Below are 12,500 nucleotides of genomic sequence, written 5' to 3'. Positions count from 1 at the left end.
CCCTCCTTCCCTCTCTCTCTCTTCCCTCTCTCTCTGTCTCTCTGTCTCTCTCTCTCTCTCTCTCTCTCTCCCTGTCTCTCCCTCTCTCTCTCTCTCTCTGTCTCGCTCTGTGTGTGTCTCTCTCTCTCTCTCTCTCTCTCTCTCTCTCTCTCTCTCTCTCTCTCGCTCTGTCTGTCTGTCTGTCTGTCTGTCTGTAGGATAAGGACTCTGCCCTGTCTCCTGCGGAGCTGAAGAGCTTGTTTAGTGTATTTCCCTACATGCCTTGGGGTGCAGATGTGTACACAGCTGTCCCCACCACAGATCAGAACTACATCCCTCTGCATGGCTACCTCTGCCAATGGACGTAAGAGAGGGGCGGGGTCGTGGGCAGGGTTATGGGCGGGGCTGTGGTCAGGGTTGAGGGCGGGGCTGTGGGCAGGGCTGAGGGCGGGGCCGTGGGCAGGGTTAAGGGTGGGGCTGTGGGCAGGGTTAAGGGCAGGGCTGAGGGCGGGGCTGTGGGTAGGGTTAAGGGCGGGGCTGTGGGTAGGGTTAAGGGCGGGGTCGTGGGCAGGGCTGAGGGCGGGGCTGTGGTCAGGGTTGAGGGCGGGGCTGTGGGCAGGGCTGAGGGCGGGGCTGTGGTCAGGGTTAAGGGCGGGGCTGTGGGCAGGGTCGTGGGCAGGGTTAAGGGTGGGGCTGTGGGCGGGGCTAAGGGTAAAGTTATTTGATAAGTTTTTACTGAGTACAGTTTGAGTGCTGAATGTAGAATCACCAAAGGTGGATGTGGCAACGAAATATTTTCTCACCTCTTTCCTTCGTTTTAACCGCCGTCAATGTGACTAAAAACACACACACACCTTTATCTCCTGCTCTCTCAGCCTGTGACTCACACAACATAAACACACACTAACCAAATACTATAACAGTAAAGTGAACTGAAACACAGGTGACAGATTAATATGCTTAATATTTATTGGCCATTTTATCAGGGTCCTCTGCTTTGATTGGTTGGTTTGTGTAGGCTGTCGGCGTACCTGGACATCCATCGGTGCCTGGAATACTTGGGTTACCTTGGTCACCCAATCCTGACAGAACAAGACTCACAGACTTCAGCTATCACAGGTAAACACACACCTCCACAGTTCCTACACCACACTGAGAGAGGGCCACACCCTCCGACAGGTCTGTGATGTCATTTGAATTGATTTCATGGATCTTGTAGAACAGAACGGTTCTGTTTTCAGAACATCTAACAAAAGCCCCAAAATCAGCCAACATGTACAAAACACGTGTAACGTGTGTGTTTTTAATGTGTAACGTATGTGTGTGTAATGTGTAACGTGTGTGTGTTTAATGTGTAACGTATGTGTGTGTGTGTGTTCATAATGTGTAGCGTATGTATATGTAATGTGTAACGTATGTATGTGTAATGTGTAACGTGTGTGTGTTTAATGTGTAACGTATGTATGTGTAATGTGTAACGTGTGTGTGTTTAATGTGTAGCGTGTGTGTGTGTGTGTTCATAATGTGTAACGTATGTATGTGTAATGTGTAACGTGTGTGTGTAATGTGTAACGTGTGTGTGTTTATAATGTGTAACGTGTGTGTGTAACGTGTGTGTGTGTGTTTATAATATGAAACGTGTGTGTGTTTATAATGTCTAACGTGTGCGTGTAACGTGTGTGTGTGTGTGTTTATAATGTGTAACGTGTGTGTTTTAAAATATGAAACGTGTGTGTGTGTAATGTGTAACGTGTGTGTGTTTATAATATGAAACGTGTGTGTGTTTATAATGTGTAACGTGTGTATGTTTATAATGTGTGACTTGTGTATATCTGTTTATAATGTGTAACGTGTGTGTTTAATGTGTGTGTGTGTTTATAATGTGTAACGTGTGTGTTTAATGTGTGTGTGTGTTTATAATGTGTAACATGTGTGTGTTTAATGTGTGTGTGTGTTTATAATGTGTAACATGTGTGTGTTTAATGTGTGTGTGTGTTTATAATGTGTAACGTGTGTGTTTAATGTGTGTGTGTGTTTATAATGTGTAACGTGTGTGTTTAATGTGTGTGTGTGTTTATAATGTGTAACATGTGTGTGTTTAATGTGTGTGTGTGTTTATAATGTGTAACATGTGTGTGTTTAATGTGTGTGTGTGTTTATAATGTGTAACGTGTGTGTTTAATGTGTGTGTGTGTCTATAATGTGTAACGTGTGTGTTTAATGTGTGTGTGTGTTTATAATGTGTAACATGTGTGTGTTTAATGTGTGTGTGTGTGTTTATAATGTGTAACATGTGTGTGTTTAATGTGTGTGTGTGTTTATAATGTGTAACATGTGTGTGTTTAATGTGTGTGTGTGTGTTTATAATGTGTAACATGTGTGTGTTTAATGTGTGTGTGTGTGTTTATAATGTGTAACGTGTGTGTTTAATGTGTGTGTGTGTGTTTATAATGTGTAACGTGTGTGTTTAATGTGTGTGTGTGTTTATAATGTGTAACGTGTGTGTTTAATGTGTGTGTGTGTTTATAATGTGTAACATGTGTGTGTTTAATGTGTGTGTGTGTTTATAATGTGTAACATGTGTGTGTTTAATGTGTGTGTGTGTTTATAATGTGTAACATGTGTGTGTTTAATGTGTGTGTGTGTTTATAATGTGTAACATGTGTGTGTTTAATGTGTGTGTGTGTGTTTATAATGTGTAACATGTGTGTGTTTAATGTGTGTGTGTGTGTGTGTTTATAATGTGTAACGTGTGTGTTTAATGTGTGTGTGTGTTTATAATGTGTAACGTGTGTGTTTAATGTGTGTGTGTGTTTATAATGTGTAACATGTGTGTGTTTAATGTGTGTGTGTGTCTATAATGTGTAACATGTGTGTGTTTAATGTGTGTGTGTGTTTATAATGTGTAACATGTGTGTGTTTAATGTGTGTGTGTGTGTGTGTGTTTATAATGTGTAACATGTGTGTGTTTAATGTGTGTGTGTGTTTATAATGTGTAACATGTGTGTGTTTAATGTGTGTGTGTGTGTTTATAATGTGTAACATGTGTGTGTTTAATGTGTGTGTGTGTGTTTATAATGTGTAACATGTGTGTGTTTAATGTGTGTGTGTGTGTTTATAATGTGTAACGTGTGTGTTTAATGTGTGTGTGTGTTTATAATGTGTAACATGTGTGTGTTTAATGTGTGTGTGTGTTTATAATGTGTAACATGTGTGTGTTTAATGTGTGTGTGTGTTTATAATGTGTAACATGTGTGTGTTTAATGTGTGTGTGTGTTTATAATGTGTAACATGTGTGTGTTTAATGTGTGTGTGTGTGTTTATAATGTGTAACATGTGTGTGTTTAATGTGTGTGTGTGTGTTTATAATGTGTAACGTGTGTGTTTAATGTGTGTGTGTGTGTTTATGATGTGTAACATGTGTGTGTTTAACGTGTGTGTGCAGTGACCAGGGAGAAGACCCTGGACTTGGAGAAAGGGCAGACGCAGCGCTCCGTGTTTCTGTGTAAAGTGATAGGGCCACGAGGCACGGGGAAGACAGCCTTCCTGCAGGCCTTTCTGGGGCGGAGCCTAACGGTGAGACACCTGCTTACCTGTGTAAACAGTCAGACAGTCAGACAGCTGTTTCCCTCTGTCCTGTGTCAGACAGTCAGACAGCTGTTTCCCTGTGTCCTGTGTCAGACAGCTGTTTCCCTGTGTCCTGTGTCAGACAGTCAGACAGCTGTTTCCCTGTGTCCTGTGTCAGACAGCTGTTTCCCTGTGTCCTGTGTCAGACAGTCAGACAGCTGTTTCCCTGTGTCCTGTGAGAGACAGTCAGACAGCTGTTTCCCTGTGTCCTGTGTCAGACAGTCAGACAGCTGTTTCCCTGTGTCCTGTGTCAGACAGTCAGACAGCTGTTTCCTTGTGTCAGACAGTGGGAACAGTGTGATGATTAATGAGGGAGAATGACAGAGATAATCCAGCACTGCTATTAAATATACTCACTGAAATGCACTGAATTCATTCAACAAGACTGACCTTAAATGTGTGTGTGTGTGTGCGTGTGCGTCTGTGTGTGCGTGTGTGTGTGCGTGTGCATCTGCGTGTGTGTGTGTGTGCGCGTATGCGTCTGTGTGTGCGTCTGTGTGTGTGTGTGTGTGTGTGCGTCTGTGTGTACGTCTGTGTGTGTGTCTGTGTGTGTGTGTGTGTGTGTTTCAGAGACTCAGTGATTCGTCAGGTGTTTTTTCCCTCTACACCATAAACACAGTGACTGTGGCAAACCAGGAGAAATATCTCATCGTAAGTACCCCCACCCCCGTCACCACGGTAACGAGCTGCCCCTCACACCCCTGACCTGTGTGTGTGTGTGTGTGTGTGTGTCTTGTCATGGCAGCTGTATGAAGTGGACGTGGAGATGGAGTTCCTGAAGGCAGCGGACGCGGCGTGTGACGTGGCCTGTCTCATGTATGACGTCAGCGACCCAAACTCCTTCAACTACTGCGCCAGTATTTACAAGGTATTCACACACACACATTACACACACACACACACACACCACGTACACACACACACACACCACGTACACACACACACACACACACACACACACAGTACACACACACACACACCGCACACACACCACACATGCACTCACACACACACACACACACACACACAGTACACACACACACGTATATTACACACATTTCTCATGACAGAACTGATACTTTTCTCCGTACCCCCTTCTCTCTCTCTCTCTGTCTCTCTTTCCCTTTCCTTCTCTCTCTCCCTCCTTCTCTCTCTCTCTCTCTCCCTCACCCTCTCTCTCTCTCCCTCCTTCTCTCTCTCTCTCCCTCCTTCTCTCTCTCTCTCTCTCTCTCTCTCTCTCCCTCTCTCTCTCTCTCTCTCTCTCTGTTTCTGTAGGAGCACTATATGGACAGTGGTATTCCGTGTGTGTTGGTGGCGTGTAAGTGTGATCTTCCTGAGGTGAAACAGCATCACGGAATGAGTCCGTCGGAATTCTGCTACAAGCACCGACTTCCTGCTCCTCAACCCTTCAGCAGTCTACACACACACTCCCACATCTACAGCAAACTGGCCTGGGCAGCTATGTACCCGTACGTACACACACACACACACACACACTCCCACATCTACAGCAAACTGGCCTGGGCAGCTATGTACCCGTACGTACACACACACACACACACACACACACTCCCACATCTACAGCAAACTGGCCTGGGCAGCTATGTACCCGTACGTACACACACACACACACACACACACACACTCCCACATCTACAGCAAACTGGCCTGGGCAGCTATGTACCCGTACGTACACACACACACACACACACACACACACTCCCACATCTACAGCAAACTGGCCTGGGCAGCTATGTACCCGTACGTACACACACACACACACACACACACACACACACACTCCCACATCTACAGCAAACTGGCCTGGGCAGCTATGTACCCGTACGTACACACACACACACATATACACACACACACACACACACACTCCCACATCTACAGCAAACTGGCCTGGGCAGCTATGTACCCGTACGTACACACACATATACACACACACACACACACACACACACACTCCCACATCTACAGCAAACTGGCCTGGGCAGCTATGTACCCGTACGTACACACACACACACATATACACACACACACACACACACACACTCCCACATCTACAGCAAACTGGCCTGGGCAGCTATGTACCCGTACGTACACACACACACACATATACACACACACACACACACACTCCCACATCTACAGCAAACTGGCCTGGGCAGCTATGTACCCGTACGTACACACACACACACACACACACACACTCCCACATCTACAGCAAACTGGCCTGGGCAGCTATGTACCCGTACGTACACACACACACACACACACACACTCCCACATCTACAGCAAACTGGCCTGGGCAGCTATGTACCCGTACGTACACACACACACACACACACACACACTCCCACATCTACAGCAAACTGGCCTGGGCAGCTATGTACCCGTACGTACACACACACACACACACACACACACACACACACACACACTCCCACATCTACAGCAAACTGGCCTGGGCAGCTATGTACCCGTACGTACACACACACACACACACACACACACACACACACACTCCCACATCTACAGCAAACTGGCCTGGGCAGCTATGTACCTGTACGTACACACACACACACATATACACACACACACACACACTCCCACATCTACAGCAAACTGGCCTGGGCAGCTATGTACCCGTACGTACACACACACACACATATACACACACACACACACACTCCCACATCTACAGCAAACTGGCCTGGGCAGCTATGTACCCGTACGTACACACACACACACATATACACACACACACACACACTCCCACATCTACAGCAAACTGGCCTGGGCAGCTATGTACCCGTACGTACACACACACGCGCACACAAACATATACACACACACACACACACACATATATATATATATATTTATACACACAATATACACACACACACTCCCACATCTACAGCAAACTGGCCTGGGCAGCTATGGAAATACGCACAAACACTTACCATCACACACATATACTTAGACACACATATATACTTAAACTCACAGATTCAGACTGAATTGTTCTGTTGACTAATGTTCTGTATTTGTCTGTTTGTGTGTCTGTCTGTCTCTCTCTGTGTGTCTGTCTGTCTCTCCCTGTGTGTTTGTGTGTCTGTCTGTCTCTCTCTGTCTGTCTGTGTGTCTGTCTGTCTCTCCCTGTGTGTTTGTGTGTCTGTCTGTCTCTCCCCGTGTGTTTGTGTGTCTGACTGTCTCTCTCTGTCTGTGTGTCTCTCTGTCTCTGTCTGTTCGTGTGTCTGCCCGTCTCCCTCTGTCTTGTGTGTTTGTCTGTCTGTGCGTCTGTCTCTCTCACTGTGTGTTTGTGTGTCTGTCTGTCTGTCTGTCTGTCTGTCTGTCTGACTGTCTCTCTCTGTCTGTTTGTGTGTCTGTCTGTCTCTTCCTGTGCGTTTGTGTGTCCGACTGTCTCTCTCTGTCTGTTTGTGTGTCTGCCTGTCTCTCGCTGTCTGTCTGTCTGTTTGTGTGTCTGCCTGTCTCTCTCTCTCCGTTTATGTGTCTGCCTGTTTGTGTGTCTGTCTCTCTCTGTCTGTCTGTCTGCAGGCACCTGAACGGTTCGGACATGAGTAGTACATCGTTTTGGCTGCGTGTCACTCTTGGTGCTGCCATGGCAACGGTCCTTGGATACGCCCTGTACAGAGCAATCAGCCGAAACAAATAACACACACACTCTCTTTGACACACACACACACACACACACTCTCTCTCTGAAATACACACTGACTGACATTCTGTCTTTCCATTTTGTTTTCTGTCAGACAAAAGCATTGGTTTGGGTGCTTCACTGGTCACTGAGGGAGAACACACACACACGCACACACAAAATGGATTCTCTTGTTAGCCCATGACCATCATACTACTTTGACCTCACACTTTTGACCTCAAGGACTCCTGTGGTTAACCCCTTGACCTAAAATTCAATTCAATGGGACATTGTAGGACGTTTGCCGAAGCCACAACAACCTCCACACATTTCAGCTACACACACACACACACACACACACACCACACACACACACACACACACACATACGCACATACACACACAGACACTCACACACAAACACACACAGCCATATAACCAGTGACTGAAGCATTTGACATCTGAACTTTAGTGTGTGTGTGTGTGTGTGTGTGTGTGTGTGGTTAATAATCAAAGACAGTTGTGTGTGTGTTTAGTCCTAACTCCACACGCTGACCATCAAATAGAGAATGTTTTACTGTTAGTGTTTAGTAATCAAACTCATCAATTATCATTTAGTAATAATTTAGTAATCAAACTCATCGAGTCCACAACAGGTGTCATTCAGGGTCAAGGTCAAAGGTCATGCACAGTAAACAAAATGAAGAGAATGTGAACTCTGGGGCCATACTCCAAAAACCTGCTCTTCTCTGGTCCATCCCTGGTTCTGTCATCTCAGAATGCTTTTTAAATGAACAGAAACAGGCAGTGTCCTGGAGACATTTTCTAATAAAACCTTTTTTCCTCTGACTGTGGGTGAGTGCTCATTCTGAGGCGTTTGTTTGGTCGTAAAAACACCTGTTGACTGACAGAGAGGGGTCAGGAGGCTGTGAGGCTGTAACAGTGCTACTGACTGTCGTTGGGTTTTGAATTGCGCTGTTCTATTGGGGTGTGGTGCTGTTACCCACGAATGAACAAAAGAATGAGTGAATGAATCTCTGCATTTAAATGAGATTAGTCCTGGACTGGGGTGTCCTAAGACCCCCCCTCCTCCAAAAAACAAAACAAATCACACACACACACACACGTTTTGTCTGACCAATCAGGGACCAATCAGGAACCTCTGAACATGACCGTCGGGGTGTCGGATTTGCGCTTAGGCTGAATGGTGCAGGGGCATGGGCCCCTGGGGGTACCTGTGTGTCTGTGAAGACACTGGCTTCAGTTACGAGAGGACCGGTGGCTCTGTGACACAGACCTGTAAACGTGCTGCATGATTATTGGGTGAATGGTTTATGTCCCCCGTAAAGACGATTTGCCAGTGTTTAAGTGGTGCGTTTTTGCCAGTCTCTCCAGTTTACTCCAGGATACGGAACCTCCAGGCAGGCTAACTTCAGGCCTTATATTACATTCTCCACTTGGCTTCTGTCGAGTCATAAATTGTGTTGTGAATTACAGTAGTGGATAACTCAGGCCGATAAGAATAGCGGACCCGCGGGTTGGATCCGGGACAAGAGCGACCTCCAGTGGCCCAAAGGGAACCACAGTCGGACTGAGGAACAGAGAACTGTTAGTCCCTGTTTGAGTCAAAAGGCATTCAGTGAGTGTCAGTGATATAACAGCACTGGATGTTTTACCCTATATATTGCTCTGATTTACAACATTGTTAATTGCTTGATTCTTCATTGTAAGTTCTAGCCAAAAAAGTCAGTTACATAAATGAAAATAAGTGAATGGCTTCCGAAAATGTCACGCCAATGAATAGGACATGGTTTTGAAACCCAGTCCACTGCAATCCGTAATTGAATACTCCTGTTCTAACTGGATCAGTGGACCCTGCAGAACGCAGTGATGCATATTTTAAGTGTGTTAATATGGTGAATTCCAGGAACGGTGCCGTAGTAGACGCGCCGATGCAGTTCAAAGTATAAACACTAGATGGCAGCACAGCGCCTCAATGAGTCAGAAGAACTGGACAGGTCTTGAGTAACCATGCAGTCGTGACGTTAATGTGTTTAAATTCAGTTTTGTGGTTTACGGGGGATATATACAATTCGGTAAACTAACGAAAAAAATCAATCTTAAAAAAAAAAAACGATTTAATAGCGACGCTACAGGTCATCCATCGCAGATCTGTGAGAATTGTGTCTGTGCTGCATACATAGGCCTACTTTAAATGCAGACTACGTGGGTCTCGGTCTAAGATTAAGATTAAGATTAAATCTCCGTGATCGCACAGTGGCAGTGAGCAGTGAATTTGACCTCTGTATTTAACCCATCCCTACACACACCAGTACTGAGCACACACAACCACTAGGCGCAGGAGCAGTGGGCAGCACACCTCGGGGGAGGGGGGGGGGGGGGGGGGGGGGGGGGCAGATGGGGTTGAGTGGGGGTTAAGGGCACTTCAGCCATGTTTTCCTGCCGTATAAAATGTGCAGCTGATAGTCATTCTTTTGCGTAAAGTTTTCATGTTTTCTTCATTAAATCTCTCTCACAGTTTTACTGATTCCATTCTGTGGTCAGAGCGTTGTTCTGAACTGATGGAGCACAACAGAGTTGCGCCTCCCTCTGGCGGTGTAGCCAAATTACAACGATTTCTCCCTCACCCTCAGCCCCGTTCCAGGGAGGTCTTTGGGAACTCAAAGCGTGCAAAAAAATGCCGCTACACTACGACTAGAGTCAGTCCATACAATGGTGCGTCCATTTACTCATATTCCGTAAATTATTCAAACAAAAGCGCAGTGTGCATCTATCCTCGTGTCGCTTCCTAACAGACTCTCAAACACACACGCACGCACACACATACACGCGCAGAGACATAGAGATCGCGCGCTTATAATGAATACGACTGGTTTAGAAGATGCGAAAAGTTTATTGTTTGTCCAGTATAAAGGCGTTCAGATGAGTTACTAGGCCTACACATAATGGGCATTTCAGAACAAACCATACACTAATGTAATATTAACATTTCATTTTAAAAATGTTGAACAAACAGTCACCGTCCTGGCCGCTTCAGTTCGGTTCAGTCCGTATTGCGGTTTTCAAAAGACTATTCATCAGTCATATCCTTCGTTATAATGTCCTTCTGAGGCCGATTTTTCTGTTTCCATTATTGCAATAACAGTCCAAAAGTTCTAAGCAAGTCGTATATTAGTGTTTGTTTGTGTTTAATCGTCGAAGGTCCTTTTTAATTCAAGTCTGTTATTGGGGAATTAAAGACAAATAGTAGCAACCGTAATGCCACCGTAGTTCTGCAGCAGTGTGTGACCTTAAACAATTTTAACAGATCTTACTGTCACGGCAGTGCAGATGATGGAGAAAAAACCTTAAATGGTGCTAAAGTCCGCACAGAGACCATATACAAAAATAATGTTACATAGGCTGTACCAAACATTTTTTTCCTCAAAAAGTCTATTTACAGAGAGTTCATGTGGGTGTTTTTATTCGTCAGCGTGTGTGTCCTGGGTGTGCGGCGGTGTCGCCTTCCCCTCTTCTCCCGGACTCATTTCTTCTTGCCTGCTTTCTTGGTCGCAGTCTTGGCTTTGGGTTTCGCCGTTTTCACTTTCTTGGGTTTGCTGGCTTTCGCCGGTTTCGCCACCTTTGCCTTCTTCGCCACTTTCTTGGCGCTTTTCACCGGAGATTTCTTCTTCTCTGTGCTTTTCTTCACTTTCTTCTCTACCGCTTTGCTCTTTTTCGCCTTGGCGGGGGACTTGGCCACCTTCTTAGGTTTAGGTGCCTTTTTCGGTTTGGCAGCTTTGACGGCTGGTTTCTTGGCTTTCACGACCGTTTTGGGCTTCGCTGGTTTCTTCACGTCTTCGGCTTTGGCCAGTTTAAAGGAGCCAGACGCGCCGATGCCCTTGGTGTGCCGCAGAAGTCCGCTGGCCACCAGCCGTTTGAGGGAGAGTTTGACCTGCGAGTCGGCGTTGTCTCCTACCTTGTAGTGACTTTTGATGTACTTTTGAATAGACTGCCGGGACGCTCCGCCGCGACTCTTATCTGCGACAATGGCCGCTTTGATCATGTCCGAGTATTTGGGGTGAGAAGCCGTTTTCTTGGGGGCTTTCGTCTTCTTTGGTTTGGATGCTGGAGCTGCCGCGGTCTCTGCCATGGTTCCGAGACGGACTTAGAATGTCTTTTGTTACCTTTTGGGGACTCTCCCCTCACAATAAAAAATGCCTAATAAATCCCAATGGATATGTGAAATCGTCACCCAGAAGTCTGGAGCTCTTCACCAGAATTCCTGTATCAGGAAATGTGTGGTCCTTGCAACGTAATAACGGCCGCGCTGCTGTATCTTCGACTTTTTAAAAATAGTTTGTCAGAACCATAAAACCGCCCAACGGATAACACGCGTTAGAAGTGTATGTGCGTGTGTGTATTACTCACGTAGTGCAACCCTTGGAGGTTATGAAGCCTCTGCGCGGACGTGATTGAGAACACCAACTGCTAGCAGCTGATCGAGCAAGCTTCCATGAAATCCGCGCGGGCCGGTTTGTGTTTCTTTCCTCTGGAACTTTCGCCGAATTTACAGACTCTCGTTCTTTACCGCTTCGAATAACGGCCCGGTCTAAGCGAGAACTCTTCTGCCTTTAAGGGAGCACAGGAGTCTGGTGATAACTCGTCGACCGAGAAACTTTTTTTCCCCGAAAACCGACCCGAAGCCTTGCGCGCTGTAACGCATTTTGCAGATTTCAGCCAAAATTGACCCAAACCGACGGAACCAAGTCAGGAGATATCGCATGCACGTGAAACCTGAATCAATCTTCAGCGGGACAGGCTCGGGTCGATGCGTGCCTAAATCCGTTTTCGTTTTTAATCCGCCAATGTAGTTTGACAACTAACACAGCCCGGCCAGATACTCTGAGTGACGTTGTACAGATTATTTATCGTAAAAGCTCTTTTAAATTCAATGTGCATGAATTTAAGTCACCGTTAACAGACACACCGTATTCACACATTTAAAAGGGTTTATGTACACCCACACAGGGTTGTTTCCGATGATTTTAAAACACTAATACCAGTGTATGAAGCAGCGCTTGCACTGGCTGCGCGGATTCCAAGCTACTCCGGTGTTCGGAAAGTTGCCAACCGACCCAAAACAGACCTGCTATAATTACCGATTACCAAGAGTCCGGTACCGGAGGAAAAATCCGCATCAAGTTCATTTTTTTCTCAACGA

At 45.9% G+C, this 12,500-nt stretch overlaps 2 protein-coding genes across 8 annotated transcripts in view; one reads left to right on the top strand and one right to left on the bottom strand.

Moving 5' to 3' along the window:
- rhot2 (ras homolog family member T2) overlaps positions 1-8,043 on the top strand; it is a 17,429-nt gene extending 9,386 nt beyond the window's left edge. For 4 of the 7 annotated variants that reach the window (XM_030768418.1, XM_030768416.1, XM_030768417.1 and 1 more), the window contains 7 exons: positions 198-343; positions 998-1,098; positions 3,425-3,566; positions 4,185-4,257; positions 4,352-4,474; positions 4,882-5,075; positions 7,180-8,043. In XM_030768418.1, coding sequence (XP_030624278.1) covers positions 198-343; positions 998-1,098; positions 3,425-3,566; positions 4,185-4,257; positions 4,352-4,474; positions 4,882-5,075; positions 7,180-7,297 — 897 coding nt within the window. In that variant the 3' untranslated portion in view covers positions 7,298-8,043. The other 3 variants (XM_030768415.1, XM_030768412.1, XM_030768414.1) reach the window with 3 other exon arrangements.
- Positions 8,044-10,195: 2,152 nt separating this feature from the next.
- On the bottom strand, positions 10,196-11,683 carry h1-0 (H1.0 linker histone). The gene has a single exon (XM_030769726.1). It carries the CDS (start codon positions 11,427-11,429, stop codon positions 10,824-10,826), a length of 606 nt encoding a protein of 201 aa, XP_030625586.1. The 5' UTR covers positions 11,430-11,683; the 3' UTR covers positions 10,196-10,823.
- Positions 11,684-12,500: the final 817 nt, after the last annotated feature.

This window comes from Chanos chanos, chromosome 3, assembly GCF_902362185.1.
Source record: "Chanos chanos chromosome 3, fChaCha1.1, whole genome shotgun sequence".
Classification (NCBI taxonomy): Eukaryota; Metazoa; Chordata; class Actinopteri; order Gonorynchiformes; family Chanidae; genus Chanos; species Chanos chanos.
The sequence above is the reverse complement of the archived record's forward strand: the minus strand, read 5'-3'. Positions and strand labels throughout refer to the sequence as shown.

What these genes read in the sequence shown, in the direction of transcription:
- h1-0 (XM_030769726.1), bottom strand. Translation starts at nt 11,429, where the DNA reads ATGGCAGAGACCGCGGCAGCTCCAGCATCCAAACCAAAGAAGACGAAA.